Below are 26,993 nucleotides of genomic sequence, written 5' to 3' on the forward strand. Positions count from 1 at the left end.
GGATTGTTTGGAGGAAGAGTCATTAATATTCTTTACAGCTTGTTCTTGTTCCTCCTTTTATGTTCGTTGCTAGTGCCCACTTCTCTCTTATGTAAAATATTCCACTGGTGCCCTTGGTAGATTTAGAGGTTGTTAAAGAAATCATAATAAAAGCTCGGGGAACAGTCAGGAACTGCCTGTCCTATACCGTCAGACCCTCGCTAGCCGTTCTCCTTGTAGTTCTAAATCTTTGTGTACAGACTGTAATTCGCAAGACAGTTTTGATCAATTTGAATTCAGCAGATCTTTCCAAACAGTAGGGCTTTTTATAATCAGCGCCAGAAAAGTTGGGTTGTCAGCTATTAATGCTATAACCTACTAACAATGGCAGCGATATTGAAATGGTTATTTGGATTTATGAAGGGAACATTTTACTGGTGAAAACAGCAGGTGAAAATGGCCAGGAAGGAGAGATTAACGTTTTTAAAAAAATCTGTGGTTTGTCCCCAGTATTTCCCATAAATTTACCTTTTTCTGTCAATAAGAATGTTTGGAAATTGCATTCATGCATATGAATACATGCAATATTTATAAGTTTAGCTCTTATTTTTCTTTGAAATGGGCAGGAACTCTGCTAAAGAAATGAAAACACACATTTCACACGTGTACACACATGCGCGCGCACACACACACACACACACACTCTCTTGTACTAGCACTAGCTGACTGCCTTAACCTTGCTTTGGTCAATTATTTGCCATGAATAAATAAATTTCTGTTATTTGTCATGAAGTACATTGCATAGAGCTTCTATTTGAAAAGCAACCTGATTTCAAATCAGGGTCTACGATTTTAGCATGTTCCCTTGTAACTTCCAGTTTGGGCTTTTTAAATTTATTAGTCCTTTTTCTTTTCCCTCTCCACAATATGTAAATATAGTTTTAGCTTAACATTTTAAAAATTGAGGTATGATTGACATATAACATGGTATATGTTTAATGTACAACCTTAAAAATTTTTTGAGGTATAATTGACATATAAGATTTTATAGTTTAATATACAATGTGTTGATTTGACACAGTATTGCAGTATGAGTACTACCCTAGTGCTAGCTAACATCTCTCCCACGTGACATAATTACCATTTCTTTTTTGTGGTGAGAACAATTGAGATCTAGTCTCTTAGCAACTTTGAAGTTTATAATACAGTATTGTTGACTATAATCACTGTGCTATGCATTAGATCTCTAGAACTTATTTATCTACTAGTTGTAAGTAAATAATCTCCCCAATTCCCCTACCCCCAGCCTCTCATCACCAGCATTCTTCTCTGTTTTGGGGAGTTCAGCTTTTTACGATTCCACATATAAGTGATACCGTACAGTATTTATCTTTGTCTGAGTTATCTCACTTAGCATAACACCCTCAAGGTCCTCCTGTGCTGTCAGAAATGGCAGGATTTCCTTCTTTCTCATGGCTGAATGATATTCTGCTGTATGTATACACACCACATCTTTTTTATCCATTCATCCGTTGACAGACATTTAGGTTGTTTCCAAGTCTTGGCTGTTGTGAATAATGCTGCAGTGAACACAGGAGCGCAGATATTTCCTCAGTATCCTGTTTTCATCTCCTTCGGATATATACCTAGAAGTGCAGTTGCCGGATCACATGGTAGATCTATGTTTAATTGTTTGAGGAAACTTCATACTGTTTTCCGTAATGGCTAAACCAGTTTACATTCCCAGCAACAGTGTACAAGGGTTCCCTCTTCTCCAGCCTCACCAATGCTTATCTCTTGCCTTCTTGATGATAACCATTCTGATCGGTGTGAAATGACATCTCATTTCTCTGTGCACAACATGTTAACCAGTGTAGCCTTTCTCTCCCCGTCAGTAATTGAACAGGCCTGTCATAGCTTCTCAGTTTCTGTGTTGTAGAGGACAGCTGCCTGCCTGTTAGGTACCCTGTAGAGTTGAGTTAGTCATAGTGGACCCGTGTTGGTTTCTTAGTTTTTACACATGAACCGTGGCAGTGTAAGGTGTTAACATTCAGACAAGCTTTCTCAATCTTGGCACTACTGCTTTGGCCCGGATGATTCTTTGTTGTAGGGGGCTGTTGGACATTTAGCAGGATCCTGGCCTGTCTCTGTACCCCAGTTGTGACAACCAAAAATGTCTCTAGACATTGTCTGATGTCCTCTGAGGAACAGAATTGTCTCTGGTTGAGAACCCCTGACCTCCAGCATGGCTGCCTCCCTGTGAGGTTCCCTTCAGGCCCCTGGTATAAATTTTGTGTCTTTGTACATTTTAAGCCAGATCATTCTAAATATATCTTCCAAATCCAGAAATAGACTACAGATTAGCCTTTTGCCTGTGATACGGTAACCAACAAACCAACAGAGACCATTTACTTTAAGAACTGTTTAAAAGGAAACTGGGCATTTGAGAATGTACTTATTTTGTCTTCTATTCCTTAGACAACCCTTTTAATTTTTTTTTTTCTCTTCAGGATGACTAGGCTGTTTTTTTATTTTATTTTAACTTCATTCAGATATTCTGCTCCTTCATTTTATTTATTGTGATCACAGTTTAATTCCCACCCATTGTTCAATTCAGCAAACCTTTATGGAAGGTATAGAAACATAGTTTCTGTCTTTAAATAACCTGCAATGTAGGAGAGAAACAAAGAAGGTTTAGACACCTATTGTTTCCAGAGCAAAGGGTAGTTCCTTTTTAATCATTTGAGAACTACTGGATATAATCTCTTACATAATGTTTGCTTTTCTCTATACTAATTTTTTCAGTTTATTAAGGACTGACATGGTTTTTCAAAAGCCTGACATTTGGGATGCCAGTTACCTTCTCTTAAAAATATGATGTACGTGGTTTTGGTAGTTGGGGTGCAGGGCTTGCTGAGAAACCTTGCCATTGCATTTCTTCTGTGGCCACGAACTGATACTGTTAGCCTGAGAGGAAAGCAGATATTCAGGTTGACACCCTGGCAGCCATTCAGAGCCTGGCCCTTGAGTTCTGAAGGGTGTATGGAAAGCACAATGGGAAAGAAACCCAAAAGTTATTTTGAACCCTGGCAAATCCCCTAACTCCCAACTTTGCCACGTAATGTCCTTTGAAATTATTATATTGGTAATTACATCCCTTGGCTAGAAACTCCAAATACTGGGATTCCTTTAACTTTAAATATATATATATTTACCTACTTTGGCTGCGCTGGGTCTTAGTTGTGGCACGTGCGATCCTCACTGCAGCATGCCAACTCTTAGTTATGGCATGCGTGCAGGATCTCGTGCCCCAACCAGGGATTGAACCTGGGCTCCCTGCATTGGGAACATGGACTCTTACCCTCTGGACCACCAGGGGAGTCCCCCCTTTAAGTGTCTTTGTACGTTAAGATGACATTTTGTCTAAAGCCACCCTGCAATCTGCTGTGGGGCAGCAGCAATAATTACAGCAGATTCCTTCGCTAGCCTCCACGCTGTGGGTCCTTGCTGATGGGAGAGGACCAAGAGAGAAGGAGCAGAGACCCAAGATACTTCCACACTGTGGCTATCACTGTGGAAGGAACTGTGATGTCCTTGCTTTGTGTGTGTGCGCGCCAGAAAGAGGAAAGAGGAGGTGTTGTGAAAAACAAGAAAACAAAATCAAACCCAGGGCTGCCTGGCCCATTCGAAGAGTTTATGCTTGGATGGCTTGAAACTGGCATTTAGGGGCAGGAGCAAGGGCAAGGTCATCCTTGATACCAAGAGAAGCTATCTAAGGCCTATATGTAGGTCAGCAGATGATGGCACCTACAAGGATGACCTCAACCCATTGCCCTCATACCCGTCTTTTGACCTCAACAACTTCCTGTCATTCCAAGCTAACCTGTTTTCTTCTCGAATGATCAAAATGTAATTTTAGCTGGGTTTTGGTTCTAGTTCTTGTAGCTCTTTATAGACGCTTGCCTGGTTTTTAATTCTTCCCTTATCACCAGACAAAAGGAGAGGGAATATACCACTAGGATACAGAACGGTTTGTAGTAAAAATGAAAGATTGAAACAGAAGGAGAATGTGAATCCCCATGTCTTGTCTTCAGTGCTATCAGTTGGCATAGGCGAGCAGTTTTAAAAGGGCCAAAATGATGGATCTTGCATCTTAGGAGGTAGAAAGAACCTTGAGAATTTCCAGCCTTTAAGCACAGGAGAATCTATGGTATTTTGAAAGAGGAGAACATTCTCTAGCTTCCCTGGGTAGTTCACACTAATGCTTTAACAACTTTCAGCATCAGGAAATGCTTCCGTGTGAGTTACAACCTAAATTCTTCATGCTGCTTAAGCCTGTTTCTTCTTGTTCTGTCCTCAGTGGAGAAATCGAACAGCTGGTCACAAGCCCCTATGCAAGAGCCATTCACATAATTGAAAACTGTTATTAAATCGCCCCTTCAGCCACTCTTTCTTGCACGATCTCGTGGTTTTTTCCCCCCATGGGTACATATTCCCAGTTCCCTTAAGCTGTTCTCATAGGTCTTTCAAACCCTTTAATTATCGCTGTGCCTTTCTGCCAGGTCTTCTCTAAGTTCTGGGTGAGCTGTAGCCACCAGAACTAGATACCATTTTCTAAGAAGGCTTTGAACAGTACTGGGGGTGATGTGATCATTTCTTCACACTATACTTGCTATGCCTTTAGTTATACATCACAGACATGGTCTTTTTTTTTTCCCCTTCTTTATTTTGGACACCTACATTTGTTGCTGACTCGTGGTCAGATATTTTTTCTGTCTCCTGGAATGAATGGAAGGTTTCTGTTAACATTATGCTTTCTGTATTAAGCCTGAATTCTTTCTTTGTAGCATGTCTTTGAATCTAACAGTAAACAAACTATCATTTAAATCTAAGTCAAGGAAATAGATATAGGTTCAGATTAGGCAACAATAAAACCATGTTTTAAATCGGAATGAATTAGCAGTGCTTTTCAACTTGCTGTCTTTCTTTGATGGTTTTTCTCCTAGCTCTAAAGGGTTATTTTGATAAATTTAGTTTCTAGACCAGTGGAGCAAGAGATTATTATAGGATATATTGTAACTGAAACTTATGGTTCTTTTGACATAGTGTCTCGTTGAATCTTTGTTGACAAGATGGAGAAACACATTCGGTAGAGACTAAATAATGATATAACAGGAAGGAGTCACAGTCCAACAACCAGGGAGGGCTGCATTCTGGATTTGTGTTGACCAGAGGTGTAGTCTGTAGTGGTGTGGCCCATATTTGACCTTGGCCCGTTTGTTATATTCACTAGTGACTTTTTGGTAAAGACAGAGCACATTTTAAAATGTAAAAATTACACAGAGTTGGGGAAAACGGCTAATTCATTGGCTTTAAGAGTCAGGATTCTTCAAGATATCGATGAGATTGTACAAGGGGCTAAAAGTAAAAACAAGTCCTTGACAGAAGCGGAAGGAAACAAATCCCAAATGAACAAGTGCAAAATGGAGGAATCACTGGAAACAGCCAACTATAGCATTTCTCATCATGTCCAACAGCACATTAGTACCTTGTGGTGTTCACAAGTCTTATAACTTAAAAAGAATGATAAATGTCCTGGGATCACTGAAGAATTAGTGTGGGAAATTCTGAGGTCAGATAAGGTTTCATGTGTTTCTTTTCTGACAACCATCTCAGCTTTTAGTATGTTAACCTGCATTAAGAATTCTAAGAGACAGATATAATGTACAATGTTTCCTTAATTAATTTGACCTTCTCTTCATGAAACGTTTTGCTGGATCATTGATCTGTTGGACACACTGGGAACCACTGACCCAGAGAGTTTAGTTGAGTGGAAACCCTGTGTGAGCCTATAGTACAGGACAAAAGAAAGTCATCCAATTATACTATCCAGAGAAATGGAGGTACCATTCACAGCAGATCATATTTGGAGAATAGTTTTCTAAAGGACAATGGCAAACCAAGCCATGTCATGTGAGGCATGGACAGACATGACAGGTCTGGTAAAATATTTTAAAGAGATTTGTGAAAGCTGAGAATTTCTGGGTTTCTGGTCAGACATGTAATAATAATGATGATAAGAATAGCAGCCACTGACAAGGCTCTTGTTCTGTGGCAGACATTGTTCCAAGTGCCTTTCATTTAAGTCCTAAAGCAACCCTACGGGGTAGGTGCTATTAATAGTTCCATTTCCTGGCAGAGGAAAATTAAGACACGGAAAGATAAAGTTATGTTCCCAAGGTAACAGAGTCAGCGGCAAAGCTGGGATTTGAACTCTTGTGGTTGGACTCTGGAGCCACCGCTTCTGTTGGCTCTGCTGGTGGATTTCAGCTCAGTGCGATGAAGCACTTTTGACAGGGTACCTGTACACAAGTGTGCGAGAGCATCCGTTAAGGATGTTTGCTTCTCTGCACGGGTGGTATTTATATAGCAGCTGTAAGAACGCACTGACATTGGATGAGGTTGGACTCGGTGACTGCTGAAAGTCTCACAGCTCTGTGGTGTCATTCCAAAAGGATGAATTCACTTCCGTGGTCCCCTTTCATCTTCAGATTCTACAGTTCTTTTTTACTCTTTTAAGAAAATTTTCACAAAGTACCTCTGTAATGGCACTCTACACAGGGAGAAGTACTCAACAAAAGCTTTTGATAGGTAGCTTGACGTGATACCATTTTGCAGCTAGGAAATTCAAGGTTAAACAGCCCATTGTGATGTTGCTAAATTTATAATCAGGGGTAACGACTGGGGTACTACTGCAGTAGTGAGTGTTACGAGCCAAATGACCCTACTACTGGGTTCTTCACGCTTTCTGTCTAAAGTGTGAGTACGTTCTTTATTAGCAGACCACATTCCAAGAGAAGCTTACATGGGTTTGCATTCATATACACTTTACTTGTATGATACTAAATATTCCACTGTGTGTTCAGTGTAAATTAGTCTCGGAATAGGTAGTGCCCTTTGGTTCTTGGCAAAAGCAAATGAAAATCGTCTCTGGAGAAGGCACTTTCATTCTAGGGCGCAAAGTATCTCCAGAAAATATTTTAAAGGTTATTAGAGTACATAGTAAAGAGAATTAAGCCCACAAGAAACTAAGGTGAGTGAGAACCAGCAGAAATAGCAAACCCCTGAAGCAGACCCACAATTATTTCATATCTTGGAATCATTAGAAAGAGATGTTTTTTTTAAACTATGTATACTCTGCCAAAAAAAATAACAAACAGTATTGAAAAATATCTTCAGGGAACCACAAACTTCAGAAGTGACCTTAAAAATGACCGAACAGAACTTCTGGATACTAAAAAGCACAATAACCAAAATTTAAAGCGTACGTATGGGCTTACAGCAGACCGGATGCTGCTAGAGAGAACTAGATACCCAGGCAGTAGGGCAGAAGGAAGTGTTGGGAATGAAGCACAGAAAGACCAAAAATAGAGGAAAACTAGGGAAGGCCTGCTCAGAGAAGTGGAGGTTAGATTGCGAAAGTCTAACATTGACCTAATAGATTTCTGCAAGCAGAGAAGAGAGAGAATGGAGAAGAGGCAGTATTTGTTGAGATCATGACAGAAGATTCCAGAGCTGACTAAAGACTCTAACCCACAGGTTCACGAAGCCCAGTGAATCCTAAAAAGTATCAATAAAATCCTAGAAGTACAAGGCAGGAAAAGGACAGATGACCTTCAAGGGACCAACAGCTTCACAGCTGACTTGTCAACAGTTAGCAGCAGAGAAAGTGAGAGAAAAGTGGAATGATATTTCCGTGTGCTGAAATGAAATCAAACCCAAACAAACAAAAACCTTTCATTCTGAAAATCTATACCCTATTAGGATAGCAATCAAGAATGTGCATAGAAAAAGAGACTTTCAGGCAAACAGACTCTGAGAAATTTGCCATCAACAGATACTTACAAAAGGAAATACTGAACTTTGGCAATTGTTTGGCAGAACTGATCCCAGATGGGAGATGGGAGATGAAGGAAGCAATGAAAAACAAACCCCCTCAAAGTGGTCAATATATGGGTCAATCAAACACTATGAAAACGCGAAACGTAGTCTTGTAGGGTTAAAAAAAACCACATATAATTAAAATGTATGATTGTAGTAACATACCAATCAAGTGATGGATAAATATATTTTGAATTTTCTAAAATCATTGTACTCTCTGGGAGGAATGGTATTCATTAAACTTAGACTCTGAAAGAGAGAGAACTAGAGACAGACAGACAGAGAAGCAACAGGCCACGGTGAAAATAGCACGAGACCAGGAGGTTTGGATGCTAGTGTTAGCTCTGCGGCCAGGGAGTTGTCTGGCCTTTAAAAAAGCCACTTCTCTCATCTACTTCTCGGCTGCCTCGTCTGTAAAATGAAGCTTTGGGACCAGATGAATTGTAAAGCCTCTTCATTATGATTCTATGAAGCACTGAGAAACAGATTCACTAGAAAAAAAGGGATCAATAGTTCCTTGAGTTGTTTTTTTCTTTTTCTCATTTGAAATTTTATCAAGAAACACTTGCATTTTACTTCTGGCTAACTTTTATATATCTGTTCGAAAACTGGAGCTGAATATAGTCTTTCCCAGGTGTGTATTTTGCTTTACTTTTTCCGTTTGTTTTGCTTTGCTTTCTTGTCATCTGGTAGCCAGAGTAATAGCAGTTTCCCAAAGCTTTAGGGGTAGGTGGCTTGTGTGGATGTTGGGGAGACATTTGCAGAAACAGGCTGTGAAAAGAGGGCCTCACTGTGCCACTATGGTTCGTTCGTTCCCTTCCTTCCTTCCTTCCTTCCTTCCTTCCTCTTTCTTTCTTTTTCTTTCTTTCTTTCACGTATTACCTGAACTGACATATGCCTCCTTCACTTTCTTACCTTCTCCCCTTGTATTCTTTGGCCTTCTGTCTTTGCAGGCTAATAATAAGCCTGAGATCGAAGCGGCCCTCTTCCTAGACTGGATGAGACTGGAACCCCAGTCCATGGTGTGGCTGCCCGTCCTGCACAGAGTGGCTGCCGCGGAAACGGCCAAGCATCAGGCCAAGTGTAACATCTGCAAGGAGTGTCCAATCATCGGCTTCAGGTATGAGGAAACCCCCCAAATGTCATTGTATTTGATCACTTCTCACCTTTTTATGACTTGATCTTTTATCTCCCATACCCGTCGCTGTTAATTGGGTCCTCTCCACAGTGGGAGAGGAGGCGATCAGGCTGGAGCATCAGTCACTGCAGTCACTCCCCTGATCACTGGATTATTTTGGTGGATCTGCCTCATGAGGCAGGCGTCCTTCTCCGCCTTCACTCTTCAGCTCTGAAGAGCCATGTTCTTGGTCGATCGGGACGGACTGCCTGTCTCTACCAAGATATTTGTCCATCAAGTATACACAGATTACCTGTACCTCCTCTTTTCTCGAACCAAGATATTGTGATCCACCTCTTTTTTTTCCCCATGGTCTTTTCTGTTTATGGAAACGCTCCAAGAGTCGGTTATAAAACTAAGGGATGATTCTCTTTTGGGAGACCCGTCATGGTAGCTCAGTCTCTTAATCACTTAGCACCACTTTTCTTGCCCTGAAGTAGTAAGAATTGTTTTGAGCACCCTAGAACATACTTCTTTATCTGTGAATCTGATTACGCTCTTTTCGTAGTATCCTAATGAACTTCTGAGGGAATATAAAGTGTGCAAGTAAATGAAAGATTCGCAAAGCAGCTAAAAAAAGCAAATGTGCCTTATCAATTTAGAAGTAAAAGAGGTAGGAAGCAGCAGGTTATTACTCTGATATTCTTAAAATGTCCCAGGAAAAAATTGGCTTTTAAAACTTCAGTCTTGTTGACCTGTTTGGGGAGACAGGATATTTTTAAATGAATTAATCTTATGGAACAGTAACCCCAAATCCAGATTCTGAAACGATGATGTATTTAAACATCTGGATCAGCATCAAGGTTTCCATAGCGATGAATAAGCCATCAAGTTGTAAACTAGCTATATCATCCTATGCCTGTTCAGAATCCACTTACCAGCTAAGCAGATACTCATTTCTGGTTGTGCTTACACTTGTTTCATTACTTCGTCTCCTAATAACTACTTTGTACCACTTGTGTGCTCCTCTCCATTGGTATTTGTCCTTCCATACTTCATGCTGTTTACAAAGAGGTTTTACAGTAACCTTCAGAGATTTCTAAAGCCTAGAAGCACTAGACAGCACTGAGTAGGCAGTGCTTGCAAAGGAGACCTTCTTTGCTTCCTGGTTTAGCAGGTAAGAGTGAAGCCCTGGGGCAGGCAGGGAGGAGAAGCTACAGGGGGCTACACTGCATTTCTTACCTTTCTTTTCTTAGCTTCCTTCACTGGTGAGATTTTTATACTGGGGGAATTGTATAAGAAGAGAAAGGAGAATGCTTTGGAGGATCTAAGAGAGCATTTTCACATTCAATTCTTTTGCCCTTATGAAAGTAGATTATTTTAGGAATCAACGCTTCTCTTTCCTCCTTTTCCCCACTCTCAGGAGATGGTTGGGATCTAAAAACAGTAGCTTTTTCCCCACATTCCCATATGTGGCATAAGGAATATGTTTATTTGAATTGGCTGAGATTCTTATCTCAGAAAGCACAAGGCAGGGAGAGTATGAAACGAAGAATACAGTATTCAGAGAATGGGGGGAAGTGTTCCATGTAGTACTTACAGATTATAAATCATTTCATCTCACCCAAAATGTGTGTTTTCTTGGCGCTTCAGTTATCACGGGAGGGGGGGTGGAGATGTGGTGAGGGATTTCTGAAGAGAGACAGATAAATTATCCAAGTAACTATCTGAAGATGAGTCATCTCAATCAATCAGAAAATGTAATTCAAGCAAGATTTGTTTTAATTGAGAGTTCTTGTTTAATTTTCTTTTGTGTTATGAAATTGCTTTATCTTTGTAATTGTTTTTGAAAATAATTCCCTCAGAAAACTTTTGTGCCCTTCTGATGGGTAGGAGAGCCTGCAATGCATCAGTCTATCCTTTCTGGAAGTTCTTTCAAATTCTAGTATTTGGTCTTCAAAAGTCTGGAGGTTTGCCACTATCTTCCTACTTAATCTGAGAGAGTTCTTAGTGGAGTGTAAACAAGAGCTGAGTTTTTCTCCCCTCCCTCTAAGTGTTTATAGGATAATCTTTCTGCAAAAATGTTTTGATACTGTAGGAGAAGCACCAGAGAAGTCTGGAGGTAGAAGTTAATCACTTACCTTGTGGGATTAATGAACACTGCATTCTGTTTCTGGAATTAAGACAGTGTGGAAGGAGGTTTATTAAAGGGCGTTCTTTGGGAACTTGATTTGGAAGAAATACATATGTGTTTGTTTCTGTTCTTTACCAGGTACAGGAGTCTAAAGCACTTTAATTATGACATCTGCCAAAGCTGCTTTTTTTCTGGTCGCGTTGCGAAAGGCCATAAAATGCACTATCCCATGGTGGAATATTGCACTCCGGTAAGTTAGATGCCTCCGTGACACGACTTAGTTCACCAGGGAGAAGTGTCAGTTTTGTACAGTACCGCACATCACGTGTAATGCTGTGATTTGTAAGTTCCCCAGATGGTCCCCCAGATCGTTGCCCAGCTAAAGTGGCTCCAAATTGTAGACTCCGGGATTTACCTATCCCTAGTGCGATGCCTGGCACGCGTGGACCGTCGTAAACGCCCAACACATATTGTTGGGTGAATCAATAGGTTTTTCTTCTATTTTCGTGGGTTGGAGGAAAGACGTTTTCACATTTATTTTGTACATCCCTAGCGGTTGTGTGCAGAGGTGTTATGGCCATGGGGTACTTTGGGTGTGAGAGGGAGGCTAATATAGGCTCCTTAAAATTCACAATCCACCACTTAAATCAATCTTGCTTATCTTTGGTCTATTTTATATGCTGACACCAACTAACTGCTAGGCATTTAATTGGTAAATTTAGTTGGCATTGAAACTACTCTATGTGAGATAGGTATTATTTGGTATTATTTTTATCCCCCTTTTACAGTTGAGGGCTCGGAGATCGTGAGGTTAAAAAGTTTGCCCAAGGTTCTGTAATTAAGAGCTGGAGCCTGCTCCTAAGATGCTGTTTTGGGAAAATGTTTAGTGGCCAATAGAACTTTGGAAAAATCACTGGCGAAATGGAAAGGGCCTGGACTCGGTGGACACAGACCTGGGTGTAAATCTTTTATTCCTTAAACACTAGCTGCTTGCTATTCCAAGTGTGACCTGTGGACCAGCAGCACTGACATTACCTGGGAGCTTATTAGACATGCAGAACCTCAGGCCCTGCCCTGGACTTTCTAAATCAAAACCTGCATTTTAGCGAGATCTGCAGGTGGTTTCCAACACATCAGAGTTTGAGAAGCTCTGCTTTAGAGCTTTCCTCTCTTCCATCTTCAGAGTGATTCTCCCAGTTATTTCATTGTCTTCCTCACTTTGATTCCTTTTGCAAAGGTATTCAGTGATGGAGAATGTACCATGCCGTGAATAGAATGGTAGTTAGTGGGTGAAATACGATGGCAGTGTGGACAAAATCGTTTTAAAAATACCATAAAGCGTAGCAAAACTGAAGGTCAACTTTCTGACCTCCAGGCTTCTATAAATTACCATTTGTTGAGTAGCCTTGTAGTTGGTATGCTTCATTTCTTCCTCATCACAGCTTGTTGAGGTGTTATTGCCCTGATTTTATAGATGACCAGAGCCTTGGATGGGTAAATAACTCACCCAGGTTAACCCCACTAGTAAATGGCGGGTCTGGTTTCAAAGCCCTGTTTTTGTGTGATTCCAAATCCTTTGCTCTCAACTCCTGCTGCTCTTAATTATAATAAAACAGGTGCCCCGAGGCAGAGCACTGGAGTGGTGCTTTCTCTTGAGATCCTACCCCCCAGCCCAAGTCTGATCTCAGCACGATTTCCCTTTCAGACTACATCGGGTGAAGATGTTCGAGACTTTGCCAAGGTACTAAAAAACAAATTTCGAACCAAAAGGTATTTTGCGAAGCATCCCCGAATGGGCTACCTGCCAGTGCAGACGGTCTTAGAGGGGGACAACATGGAAACGTGAGTAGTGGTCAAAGCAAACCAGCCTCTCAGTTGACGTATATTTGAGCTCCTCTCAGCTGAATACCTTCCTTCACTCCCAAATGCAAACAGTCTCTCCTATTTCTTCCTTTAGATTTCCTGTAGCTGAAAAGAGAAATGCAAAGTGACGTTCAGTCACCATTTTCCCATGTCACTTGTCCCATGACAATGACCTTTTCCAAAAGTTAAACTGTATCTCACAGGGAATAAACCACCACGTTGTGTCCGGCCCCTAATTACCTTACAAGGCTTGCAAGAAATGTGGGACTGTTTACAAATGAGTGATTCCAAGATTTCATTTTGATTTTCCTCCCTCACAAATCAGTAGGCGTGTGTCGTTTTGTATCTGATTGTGTGGTCGTATCTAGTCACTTTTTTCTACTGGAAAGAAAATATAGTCACAGGAAATTTCTTCACAGTAAGTAGTTATGATTCTCTAGATCGAAACGATGATGTCTTCACCTCTTTTGAACCTTCTTTTTTCCATAACTCTGATGGCAATCGCACAACTGGTTTTATTTTAATTCACTTTTCACCACTTTAATTCACTTTTCACCTTTGGCTGTTGCTTTCCATGGTTCATACTTAATTGGATTTCATTTATTTTGACCTTTCAGTATTTTTTTTTTTTTTTTTTTTTTGTGGCTGAGTTTGCCTGTGTCTCTCTTCACCACCTCATTTTTTGTTTTGCAGTCCTGTTACTCTGATCAACTTCTGGCCGGTAGATTCTGCGTGAGTACTTCTGCTGAAGGGTGCTGTTACCACCAACACATTTGCTTGCTTGATTTTTAGAAAATTTTTGTTCTGTTTGTCTTGTTTAAAGACATTTTAATTTCCCTTCCTTCATTTCAAAATTTTTTCCCTTGATAAGACTTTGAGGGTGCCATCCACCGCAGACCAGGAGAATCAGTGAGGTTTTCAGGTTCCCATTGGGTCAGATGTAAACCAGCAGAAATCCTGGCCTGGAGTTCAAATTAACATCAAAGAAATTGTTGGGTTGTTGGTTATATTCCTGGGAGACATGTTTATATATTTTCATTATAAGCAGGGAAGAGCCTTCTGATTGCACAATAACATTCTTTAGCCATATTTCTAGAGATTCAGTGCTTTAGGACCTTCAAAAGGATGATGGCTTATTCTTTAGGGCCTGTTGTAAGAGGACTATTAAAAATCAACAAAATTTGTTTCATGGTATGATGTTGAGTCTGGTTGAATAATTTCAATGAGGCATGTGGACTTTTTATCAGGTAATGCCATGCTATCTTTATATACATGAGTTTCTCAATTTTGACCTAAACTCACGGTACTCTCTTCTCCAAGCTAAATAGCCAGCTTATAAATACACATTTACACTGGAAGGAAAGTGTACTGTAGTCTTTGTTATTGTTATTGGTGTGTATTATTAATACTACTAACACTAGATATTAACAGATAATTGATTTATCTCAAAGTTTATGTCATTAGAAAACTTTTTAGAGTCTGTGATTTATATATCAGCAAACAAAGTGTACATTGTTTTAAAGATATATTGTGTGGGGTTTTTATAACAAAATTTTGGTATTTCAGAGTGCACTTTATTAAAATATTTATTTAAAGTCAGACAGCTCTATTACATATAAGAGGGAAATGACCAATTTGGAAGGCGGGCTTATATAAGAATTCAATTTACTTTTATTGGGTCTTTTTTATTCTACCATGTAATTTAATTTAAAGTAGGTCATTTAAAAAAAAAATCCTGTAGTGATAAATGCAAACTATTAATTGAAGTTTATTTTAAGTCTTTATTGGCCCAAAGGAAGTATAAGGCTTTCCTTTCTTTTGAAAAGCTGCCTTATTATGCGCTTTAATTTTCAGATATGATAGCTATACCTGATTTCTTTAATCATCATGCTTGAACAACTTGGGGAGTTATTTAGATTCAGTTATGTTCCTTGTTATTGGTAATTATTTTCCCTATCCCAGGTAGTCTGTTTGTTTACAGACGGTAAAGCCTTTCATAAATTAAAAAAAAGAACTTTTAAAAAATTGATATACTGAAATTCTCAGCTTGATTGGATCTTAATAAGCAAATGGATTTACTCTGTGTTGGAAGAAGTTCTAACCAACTGACAAATCCAAAAGACCAATATGCTAAAGGTTAATTTTTTAAAACACATAGAGGTAGCACAACATAATAAAGAATAACTAGAGACAGGAGTTTATTGTGTCCATAAGCTAATGCGAACAATTCATGACACTTTAATATAACTTATTTTAAGTAGAAGGTGTTTATCTTTCTTAAATTTTGAAGAACTTTCAAACTAAGAACGTTCTTTTACAAAATATCTTCTCTAACAACTGAAACCTACTCCCACTTTGCCTTTTTCTAAAAAGTATGCTAGATTATTCAGAAATAGGGGGAAATTCTAATTTCGAGGAAGAAAAGAAACCCAGCAGGCTAAAGTCCCTGTAATACCAATAATTTTTTTTTAAAGTCTCTGCGCATGGGACGGTAAATAATTTATAAGATAAATCGCAAAGCTATTCTATTCTGGCAGAAGAGCCAGGTCCTAAGGTGTTATATTTTGCAAGAATTCTATCCAATGTTAACAAATCCTGTGATGATGACAGCATTTAGTCCATTCAGTACGGATCACAGAATTTGAAAGTTTACTGAGATCTTTTGTTTTTCCTTAGAAAAAAACCCTTATTTACCTGCATTTGTCATCTTATTTGAAAGTAAACCTAGCATAAACCTTTTATATTGTTTGTTCGTAACCGAGACAGTCAAACAATATTCTTTGAGCTATTCTGCTTTGAAAACTTATTCATGGAGTTGTCACAAAAGAGAAAATGGTGGTGGGTGGGATGGAATTGGCCAGTAACGATAATAGGAATAACAGGAATAATCCTTTCGGGGGTGGGGGGTATATCATTTTGTATTTAGGAAGTGAAAAGGGAGAACAGTATTCTTACCTTCCCTTGGGAAAGTGTTTTGGAAAGTTTTGCATTTAGTTTTGTTTCTGGACTAAGTGGTTTTGTACTTTTTACTAATTCTTGGTTTTGAAATGATTCTTCTCAGTAGTCCCTTTTGGCTCATTGTCTGGTTTAATAAGTACCTTGTTCAGTGTATATATATATATTTTTTAGATTTCTTGGTTATTATGAGTTCTCGTGCTTGTGTATGCTGTGTTAGGTGCTATGTACATTAATAAGAAAAATAACATGGAAATATCCTCAAGGCTAAGAATTAAAGCTCTGCATAAGATTTTCTGTTTAAGATTTTATTAAAGTGTTTTGCATTTCCATGCCTAGCTTTCTCAGTGTAGTTATGCTCCAAGGTCTCATGTTTCCTTTCTTCTCTACACTGCCAAGGTAGCAACTATTGCTAGGGAAACACTAATGTATTTTCCTCGATGGTGGGCTTGTAGCTTATAAGAAAGACTGGTCTGTTCCATAAGATAGGGCTTATAAACCAAGTAATCCAAGTACTCAGTTATCTTGACCTGCAGTGAATATTTCAAAACAAACCTTAGCATTTTTCTAATAATGGGCTGTTCCAGGGTTCTAAGAAATTAGCAGATTACCTCCAAAACTAGGGTGAAGATTCACCTGGAAATCTTTGGATCTGCCTAGTAAATTGGGTAGTCATCCTTTTGTTTCCTCATGACAGTTTAAGCATCTTTGTAATTCATTCCAAATTTGATGATGGTGACACTTGACCTAGACAACATTGGTTTCATAAATAAGACATTGATCTCTCAGGCAAGACTTCAGTTCCCTGGTTATTTGCTGCAGTGTGTTGTAATCATCTTATGATTGTGAATGTTCTTTAAGAAATACAGATTTCTAGCACATTTCCTATGTAAGCCTAGGTAATTACACGTTTTTCTTTCTTTCTTTCTTTTTTTTTTCTTTTACTGTAAGGAAAAACAGAGATAGTCTTCGTAGTGTTCTGACCAAGTGCTTGAATGCTGCTTAGACATTGGACTAAACTAGTCCTTACTGAATAGCTTACTGTTGACTTTTGGATTCATGCCTTTACCTAAGGGCTTTCTGTGTCAGGAGAGAAATGGAAGAGACCTTTTGTCCTATTTCAGTTAAAACAAAAAAGCACAGGCCCAAACTAGTTTTCAGAACAGATGCATATTTTCCTAAGGTTAATCTAAAAGATACTATAGAAACTTCAAGGATAATGAATAGATCAGATATGAGAAGGTGAAAGCACGTCAACCCTACCAAAATTCTCATCTATGAGGCCAAAAAAAGTAGGTTTTGATACTCCCTAAAGTAAATGGACGTTGCTTGCTAATCCTCCTCTCTTGTTTTCCCCTCTGTATTTTAGCACACAGTGTCTCTAATAAGAAATATTTCAGATATTGTGACATTCTATTCAAGTCAGTCATTCTTTTTAAAAGATCACATTTTAATTTGGGGCCATTCACTTTAACTGGATGAAGTAGTAATATAGCCCTGCTGCTAAATTGGTAGATATATTCCTCCGTTACAAAATAGCTCAGACCAAGACATCCTGATACGTGGAATCTTAAGTAGTCATGGACTGGAGTGGCCTCTTTGGAACTAAAATCATTAACTGCAAATGTACTAGGCAAATGTACAGTTTCCATTCAATAAGAAGGCAGCTAATAAATGGCACAGGTGTAAACTGTTTAAAATTTTAAACCGCATACCGCTAACACAATTTCAGAACTATAGGATATGAGACATTACAAGCTAGGAGGACACAATGTCACGTGGAGATTGTCTGCCCCGACCTTTTCTATAATTGAAACTTTCCAGAGACGTTTTCGATCTCTCTTTATGGCTTTTGAGAAAAGCAGAAGTGTGAGAGATCCTCTCTCAAACCTGGATTCTAAATACTTGATGATATCTAAGATACAGGAACAACTAAATGTGTACATTGTCCATAGTATTAGAATAAAAGCATTGTAGGCCATGTATATAACCTAACTGTGTGGTGGGGGTTTTTTCTCCATTAATGGATGGTATCTGTGACTAATCACATTTTCTGCCTTATAGGCCTGCCTCGTCCCCCCAGCTTTCACACGATGATACTCATTCACGCATTGAACATTATGCTAGCAGGTATGAGACTAGTTGAATGCCAGGCAAATATTGATTGAAATAACTAACCCAGGAAAGCTAACCTATAAGAATTTTGAACCAATCTTTTCTTTTTCCTCAATCTGGTCTGATTTCTACTAATCAGCTTGCCCTGTAACGTGCATGCCCTTCCACTGCATGTTGGTTTTGGACACCAATAAGAGCATCAGCCCAACACAGTCTCCCCAACCCTGGCCTTTAAACGTTCCTGATAGCTTTGTTGTGTTTTATATACTGAGCACGTTTCATCAGTCGACTTAGAAATCATCTAACCTTCTTAGAAAACTGCTAGACCAGACATAAGTATATGAAGAAATTATACTGTTATATGGAGAATCTGAAAGCATTGGCTTTCCATTTCTGTGTGTATTTTACGTAATACGCTGTAAAGAAAGGAATAGATTTTCCTAATCCTTGGACCTGTCTGTCCCACTTTCTTTGCGTTTGAGGTAACTTTTATATCTAAAAACTAAATTGTTAATTGTAAGATATGCTTGTTAAGTAAATCTGTAAGCGTTTGGTTAACTTTTAAGTTGTAAAAAGACTTTATTTTTGTGTGAGGTGAAGGAGGTTTTTAAAGGTAAAAATTGGTGGCAGAATGTGTAGAGAGCATACTGTGAATCTATCTTTTATCAATATTCTAACTGCTGAATGTGTTTATCAACCATGGGAAGTATTAACTAGCTATATATAATTCTGTCATCAGTTGAAAGCTTTAATTGTCTTTAAAAACACACGGGGTAGTGTAAGGTACAGAGTGTATTTGTTGTTAGGGAAGCTTTTCTTGTGAAAACAAAGGCCTCTTCTCAGTGGAAGGAAGATCAATCTGTGAAGAAAAAAAATACAACTTCTCTTGTAATTGATAGCGTAAATGTAAAGCTACTTACCTAGCTGTGGTCCAGCACTCGCTGCCTCAAACGGTTAGGCCAATACACACATCCTTTAATATGAAGGATTCCTTTCTCCTCTCGACATGATTTATCCTTTAGTTTTCAGGAATGTTCGATTAGGTCTTGAATAGATTCTAAGAAGTCACATAAGTTTTAATGAGCTTTTACGTTTTTTATCAGGCTAGCAGAAATGGAAAACAGCAATGGATCTTATCTAAATGATAGCATCTCTCCTAATGAGAGCATGTAAGTATCCTGTCTCTTTTTACAAAATGTTCCTGACCGTGAAATTGCTTTGAGGGATTTAGAGGTAGGGTAGCAGCAGAAGATAGGAATTAGCATTTATATTCATTTGATCTTTCAAGGAGACATTCATTGACTTTTTTTTCTTTAACTCTTGACAGCCCGACACAGAATGAGCTCATCCACGTGGTGGCATTATTGGTATTCCAGGTGTTACAAAATGTTCCCAGACATTTTGCCTTATTCTTATTTAATGCCATACTACCACAAATTGCAGGGTCCCAAATACTTAAACAATATTAAATGTTTAATCTTTGACCCAGCCTGCAGGATATTTAAAGGGATTGGATATTAATTTTTAAAGCGATGGCTAAGTAGTATTTTCTCCACTCATGGGGAGTAGAACTATAATCTTGGTATAGTTGCATTGGTAGTCCAATATGGTAGGCTAGGTGGGCATTTTCCTTTAGAGATCCTGACTAGTAGATTTTTGTGATTTAGTATCTTCATGAGCTAAATAAAGTGAGGCAATCTTGTGAAGGGTTTTGGAAGAGGAAGTACAAATTGAGGTCACAGTTTTGTGGTGGGGGATGAGAAGCTAGGCCTGTCACATTTAAGAAAGGCGAGAGAGCGGTGTTCAAAGTGGCAGAGAACGCAGCTTTGGCAGGGAAACAGAGGCTTCGCTACAGAGGAGGGGAAGTCGTCCCAAGAAGGAGCACAGAGGAATCCTGCCATGAACCAAGAGCCGGAGGTGGAGGGAAACGATTGAGAAGCTAATACGGAGGAGAAAATAAGGCTCTGCTAACTGAATGGATAATGTAGAGAGATGAAATCTACTCCAGGGACATACTGTTTTTAATTTGATAAGGTATGGATGTCTCACGACTTAGTCCTAAAGAATCTAGGCAAAGGGAAAACAGTAAATTTATCAGATGTAGTTGGTGTGGCAACCCAAAGTCACACCCAGGTGAGAAATAGGCTTTATAAGGATTAGACTGAAGGAAATAGTATCCAAGTGGCATTTATACATAACTGGTTATTGAAGACACGAGAATAAGTCATCTCAGCTGGTACATAAAGGTGATCAAGGTAATAATAAAGTCAGCACTCAGCCGTTCATATATGACTTAGTTACTTAAAACAAAACAACCTTTGCCCCCCAGACATAACTGTGGTGCATTTGCTTTCTTAGCTATGGGGAAAAGTATTAATACTATTGATATGTAAACTACTTTGACAGAAAAATATGTAAGCAAAGAATCAACCAAGTGTAAACAACTGAATGATTTGCTTCTTTGGGCCACCGATTTGAATATTAGAAGCTGTAGCACATTCACAGTAATTCAAGTTGTATGTGTACAATCATGGCTGCCATTCACTGACTGCCTAAGAGAACAGAAAGAGAAGTTCAATTATAACTGTATGTTGTAATTAAACATGCAAAGTCCTAGCAATAAAACCTCAGAGTTTAGAAAGAGAGCTAACAAATGAGGCGGTCAGACTGCTTTAGTTTTATTTGTAAACGAAATTTAGCTGTAGCTTATTCTGAGGACATAAAATCCATTTTGACTCAATGTTGCATGGTACTATCATGATATTTTTGGAGCAGATCTGGGGAAGTGGTTTGGTAGGTTGCTTGACTTCACTTTGTTTTTTTAACACCCAATAATTATTTTAACTTACCAACCAATTATCTGACTTGATGGACCGAGATCATTTAAATTAGGAGGATTTTTTTCCCCAAGTATCTGAAATTTTTTCAACTCAGAAGACATGGAGATGAGAAAAGGAAATTAAGTGGGCATGGAGAGGGAAATATTAACGTATCATCTTACTGATATCTAGCCAGAAACAAAGGGCTTTAGCCTCTCATTAGGAACAGAATGAAGTTCTTATAACTCAGAGGGAGGTACACAGGCTTCTCAGGAGTAAGGGGCAATGCATTTAGAAAGTAATTTCTCCGGTGTGTATTAGAGAGTTCCTAGATATAAGGGGAGATTGCAACTGCCTCCCAAAATAGAAGCCTTTGATCTCTTTGTTCCCCAAGATTGGTCTTTAAAAGCTGCTCTGAGGAATGAGTTGTTCAGCCCTCTTGTAATTAGTCACCCTAATGGCTTTTTTTTTCCCTGCCAATTTTTGTTTCTCTATCTAAACATTAAGTGAGTGAAAGGGTCATTTTACCTATAGTTTCATTATTGTTACCATCCTGCCTGTATGGGGTTAAGAAATTCACACTGGCTTACGGAAGCAACACTTTTTGGTTACATTGCCTTCCACTTAAGAAGATATTTACTCTATTATTTTAAGGGCTTCAGTTTTTTCCTGGTCAGTATCAACCATGCAGTGGGTGAGTGAACAGATTATCTTGACAGGGTTGGTAGCGAAAGCGTTATACAGCCATTATTATTGTGTCTCTTAATATTTACTAACGACTGGTGAGACTGGCAATGTAGAGGCCCAGTATTCCTGTAGTTCTGCCATTCACTTACCCATGTAAATAGGCCAACCAGATTAAATGCAAAATTTGAGCAAAGCACTTGGAATTGTCACCAACAGGATGGTAGACCACAACCTCAAGAGTATCAAAATGTCTATAAAAGCAGGAAAAAGGGTCTAATTAATTGTTAAGAGCAAATAACTGTTTCTTTTTTAAAATACACACCCGAGTCCCTGACCCCCAAAACAAAATAAGGGGGGAAAAAACCAAAACCTTTGATTTTATTTTCCAGAGATGATGAACATTTGTTAATCCAGCATTACTGCCAAAGTTTGAACCAGGACTCCCCCCTGAGCCAGCCTCGTAGTCCTGCCCAGATCTTGATTTCCTTAGAGAGTGAGGAAAGAGGGGAGCTAGAGAGAATCCTAGCAGATCTTGAGGAAGAAAACAGGTGAGTTTTCTTTCTAGCTTTGTCATTGGTATGCAGCGTGCATACACTTGCACACATAGAAAAGTGCCAGGAATCTTCACTTAGAGTCATTCTATGTCTAATTGTTTTCGCCGATAATCTGTTTAGCTCCATTTACAGATTCTCTCTCTCTCTCTCTCTTTTTTTTTTTTGTCATCTGGAAGAAGCAAATGAATGCAATAGCATAAGTAAGAACTCATATAGTAGGTGTTAAAGGAATTAATGCTGCCAGTGGTATTTGATTTGTTGCATGTATTTCAGAGGCTTTAATTTTATGTTTGAGAATAGAATTTAAGAACAAAGTAGGTCATTGAATTTTATGATTATGTGATTTGTACATGTGCTTGGCCATATTATCTATCTTAAAGCATTTAAGAAAGTAGGCTCATTGGTCATATTTGGGAATGAATTAGTTCCTCTTATTTTCCATCATCAAATACCAAAAGCATTTATGCTCACCGTCCTAGCAGATTAGTGAGATAATTCCAGTTGTCAGTCATCACCTGAGAAAGATGTTCATGGGAAAAGAGCAAAAGAAAATTTCATACTGACTGCACAGAAGACAAAGATGTAAAACTCAGGTGTATTGTGTGGTGTCAGGATAAGGCAGATCATTAGACTTTTACGTTTGAATGACATTTATTATATCACAGGTCCCTTGGTTAAGAAAGGCTTTTGCACATGATCACTTCTAACTCACCGTGCCTTCTTTAGACAGATGCCACCAGGCAAGTCTTTAAAGGACCAATTGCTCACATTTGTGGGACTTGAGTACTTATATCTCTTTGGTTTAGCCCAAGGCACAAGGAGCTCTTAATCTAGGCAACGCAGTGTGTCTGAGAACCAGTGCCCTTGGGGAGTGTGTCACCTCAGGATGAAAAGGCAAACTGCCATTCATCGCATTGCTTTCTGCTGCCACTGGCCTCTTTCTAGCACTCAGTACCTCTGACCTATGGCCAGAGCTCCTTATCTGGTTGGCTTCCCTTTAGTCTTTCTCACCCCTCCAATAAATCCTCCATACTAACTGCAGTTGTGCATCTTTCCAGAACCAAGACCCATCATGGCATTCTTCCTTCACTGGATTTCTGCATCTTTTTAAAAAAAAAAAAAACCTAGGTTTCTCAGCTGGGCATTTTAAACCTTCCACAATTTTCTCTTGATCTGCTTTTTACAACTTCATCTTCTTTTCGTCCTATATTCTGGCCATGCTGTTGTGGCTCCTGTTTCTGAATGCACCCTGCTCTCATCCACTTTCTGGGTCGAACTCGAGCTTGCTTCTCAGCCTCGCTGCTAACCCCCATCGCTGCACTACCACATCTGGCAAAGGAGTCCTACCTATCTTCCATGCTCTTGCTCAGAATGATTTTCCCCATGGAACCCTGTTAGATCCTGACATTTGGAAGTAATCTATCATTTGTCTGTATTCTCAGAATACTTTGGACCTTTCTCAGAGAACTGCGTTTCAGTGTGCTTTTTAAATCCGTTATCCCCAATACCTCCCTCTAATGGAGATAGTGAGTGCCTTTAGAATAAAGACTGTGTCTTAATCCTCTCAATGTCCCCTGTGGTACCTAGCACAGCATGACTATTTAGTGGGTTCTCCAGAAATGTTTGGTAAAAGCCTGAGTTAAGAATACAGAGAGGATGTCACACAGGTTCCATACAGAAGGTAATATGGAACATTGTGTTGGTTTTAATGGTAACATCATTTTTGGCCTTATTTGTAAGAGTAGCAGTGAATACCATGGTAGATAAAACCTTTCCCTCTACTTTATTGGGTATAATTAGTATTCATTGATGTTAAGTCTGTAATTATTTTAGGGGTCAAGTCAAAGGCATTATAAATAGAATTTGAAGTTACCCAGGAATAAAAATATTTTTGTACTGTATGACTGTCCATTGTGTAATATGTCTTTGTATTTCATTGGTCAGGAGTTCTGTCTTGTTTATTATTACTATACTTTCCTTCCATACCATGACAACCAGGCCAAAGAGTATTGGTGAAAAGTACTGGGACTATCATTTGTATATCGTTTCACCAATTTCAGAGCACTTTAATGCATTTTGGGTCATTTAATCTTCCTAAAACTCTGTGTAAAAGATGGATGAGAAAATGCAGGTTCAGAGAGGTTCAGATGGCTTGACCCAAATTTCACAATCAGCCGGTGGCAGAACCAAATCCAAATCCAGATTTTCTGACTCAAAATATCCACCAGAGCGTAAAGGAGAGTCATCCTATGTAAATATCGTTTACGTAGAATTGTGCATTCTATGTAAATATCGTTTACATAGAATTGTGGCACATTCCATGGACTGTACCTTGAGGGAATATTTTTAGGACTGGATGTGAATTAACCTGTCCATCTACTTGTGGTCCAGTGATAAGCACTGTACCCTGAAAGATATCCAGACCCATTCCCCAAGAATGAGATGGTTGATTCTCTGAAAGAAAGAAAAAATAAACTACACCAGGGCTGCTTAGAGCTCCAAGACGAAGAATCCGGTATTGGTACACGTGTTTCTGTAAGTTGTCTTGACCCTCAAGTAAAGGTCAGGATGAGCTTCCTTTCTTCCTCTACGTTCTCACGTTTTCAGTTCCTACCAAATCCCAAAGAACTGTCTCTACCAAGCTCCCCTCCTGAAGGTGGCCTCTGGTTTTCTTTGCCCTCTCCTCTCCTGTCTTCTTGCAGTTCTTTTCAAAGAGCCTCAGACCATAGCTTTGTCTTCATGATGCGTGAATTGAGCATTGCTTAAGGTGCTTGTAATTCACCATTTCCTGTCCTTCCTCTGAGAGAAACTGGGAGGTCATTAGATGCCACCTCTCAGTGCCTGCCAAGCTACCTGTCTTCCTCTAGCTACACTGGCTACATAATTTGAAAAATACAAGCACATATTTAGAGCAGATGGGAAAGGATGTTTAAAACTGAGAGTATCCCATGTGCTTTGGACACATGTCTATGTGTATCCTGTGTTCCTTTATTCTGTAGTAAGGGGTTGTCTCCAAATGACAGTTAACAAAGGAAAGAGGCTTGAAGATCCCCTTTCCTGACTAGATGTGTTATTGAAATCTGTTATTCTTACTCATGACACCTCTCCACCATCCCCTTGGAAAACAGAAAGTGGCTAATTAGGAAGTGTCTCAAGGGTATGTTATCTCTGTCTTTAGAATTCCATTTCTCCCAGTTGTGGCACGCAGCATTCAATAAATATGTCTTGAATAAGTTAATGAATAAATGAATCGACATGAAGCTGAATTTATTTTCACTGTAACACTCATGCATGTACTTTTGGCTAAAATTCTTTCTGAAACCTAATTTCAGAGAGAAAAGCCTTTCGAAAGCTTTTCTTCTGCTTGCTTTTCAGAATACTTCCCTTTTTCAGACTTCTTTGATGAGCACCAAGCATTGCTTTGTCATGAATTTAGAATGTTCAAACTTCATTTTCCAAATCCTAAGCCCCACGTGTCTCCCCCGACTGGCATTCTCTGATTCTTGGCTTATGCCACAAAGAGAAGGTGAAAGCTCTGGGCAAAAGCTAAGTCTGACTGTGACTTTTCTCGATAGTCTCTCAGAAATTTGGGTGACTAGCGACTTACACAGTGTTTAATGTTTCACTGCTGCATCATGTCTCTCCCTCATACCACAGATAACACTCCTTTGCCTGTTTGGTCGAGACCAGTTGGGTGTTGCGAATTTGCTCCGTTGTGTGTCCTTAGCTCTGCAAACTCAAAGTTTGCTTTTTTTCCCGCATAGATAAAAGCCTGCAGTCTCCTGACTTAAGTCCGTAGTGTCAAATTTCCATGTATTTTTCTCTGCACTGTCTAAATGCACTCAGACTTGCTCTGAAATCCTAGGTATGACCCTAGCAATGAAAAGGGAGCCTTCATGAGAGACAAAACCTCATTGTCATTCTGCTGCCTGCACATCAAATTGGTTACATTGTTCCCAAGTCTAAAAGGAGGGTAAATACTAACCTGCTTCACTGTGAAGTCCAACGTTAATTAAAATTGTTAGTAGATGTTATATGACGACAGGAGATTATGGATTTTTAGTACCTACTCAGTACCTTTCCTAAGTCTCGTTGTTGGGCAAGCAGTCATTATGCAGCCTAAATTTGAGTTTTCCCTTGATCCTTTTCATTGGCTATGTGAGATTGTAAATGTTAAATTTAGAGAAACTCTAGGTAGTTTACTTATGCCACTGAATGAAACTAGCTGGCAATCGTGATCCCGTTGCTTTCCCTTGTAAATGACGTGATGACTGGGACCTGGGCTCATAGTTTTCCATCTTCACAAGTCTCGGGACATCTGTATTCCACGTTCCTTCCTTAGGACTTTGTGTGAGTCTCACGCGATGGTGAGGAGATGGCCAAGATGCAGGGACGCCGAAGGGGGTCAGGAGTGGGTATCCCAGGCTGAGCGAGGAGCATAAACAAAGGTGTCAGGGAGGGACAGCGCGGGGTGTGTGGGAAACTCCAGACAGTTGCGTGACTTCTGGAAGAAGGCCAGACGTGGGAGGAGATGAAGCCGGACAGGTCAGCCCGGCGGGTGGGGAAGGACACGGCCAGGTGGGGAGGGCCAAGGACGTGCCGCGGTGCCGAGGAGTCGGGGCCTCCTCAGCCAGTACAGGGAGCCTCCGGGGGTGAGCCAGCGGTGATGGCGTTAGACGTACACTCACGTGCGTGACGTGCGCAGCTGGGGGCACCGTCCTGGAAGAAGGAAGTCCGATGGGGAGGGAGCACGGCAGCCCAGGAGAGGGATGGTGAGGGCCTACAGAGCGATGTCAGAAGAGGGGAGGATGGGCTGCAGCTGAGGGAGA

At 39.6% G+C, this 26,993-nt stretch overlaps 1 protein-coding gene across 10 annotated transcripts in view; it reads left to right on the top strand.

Annotated features, from left to right (window-relative positions):
- Positions 1–26,993, top strand: part of DMD (dystrophin) — a 1,940,210-nt gene that overhangs the window by 1,865,432 nt on the left and 47,785 nt on the right. For 6 of the 10 annotated variants that reach the window (XM_057717394.1, XM_057717398.1, XM_057717397.1 and 3 more), the window contains 7 exons: positions 8,874–9,040; positions 11,310–11,421; positions 12,877–13,013; positions 13,728–13,766; positions 18,054–18,119; positions 19,208–19,273; positions 22,000–22,158. In XM_057717394.1, coding sequence (XP_057573377.1) covers positions 8,874–9,040; positions 11,310–11,421; positions 12,877–13,013; positions 13,728–13,766; positions 18,054–18,119; positions 19,208–19,273; positions 22,000–22,158 — 746 coding nt within the window. Of the gene's footprint in view, positions 1–8,873; positions 9,041–11,309; positions 11,422–12,876; positions 13,018–13,727; positions 13,767–18,053; positions 18,120–19,207; positions 19,274–21,999; positions 22,159–26,993 lie in introns of those variants that run through there. The other 4 variants (XM_057717395.1, XM_057717404.1, XM_057717401.1 and 1 more) reach the window with 2 other exon arrangements.

Source organism: Hippopotamus amphibius, chromosome X (assembly GCF_030028045.1).
Source record: "Hippopotamus amphibius kiboko isolate mHipAmp2 chromosome X, mHipAmp2.hap2, whole genome shotgun sequence".
In the NCBI taxonomy this organism is placed as follows: Eukaryota; Metazoa; Chordata; class Mammalia; order Artiodactyla; family Hippopotamidae; genus Hippopotamus; species Hippopotamus amphibius.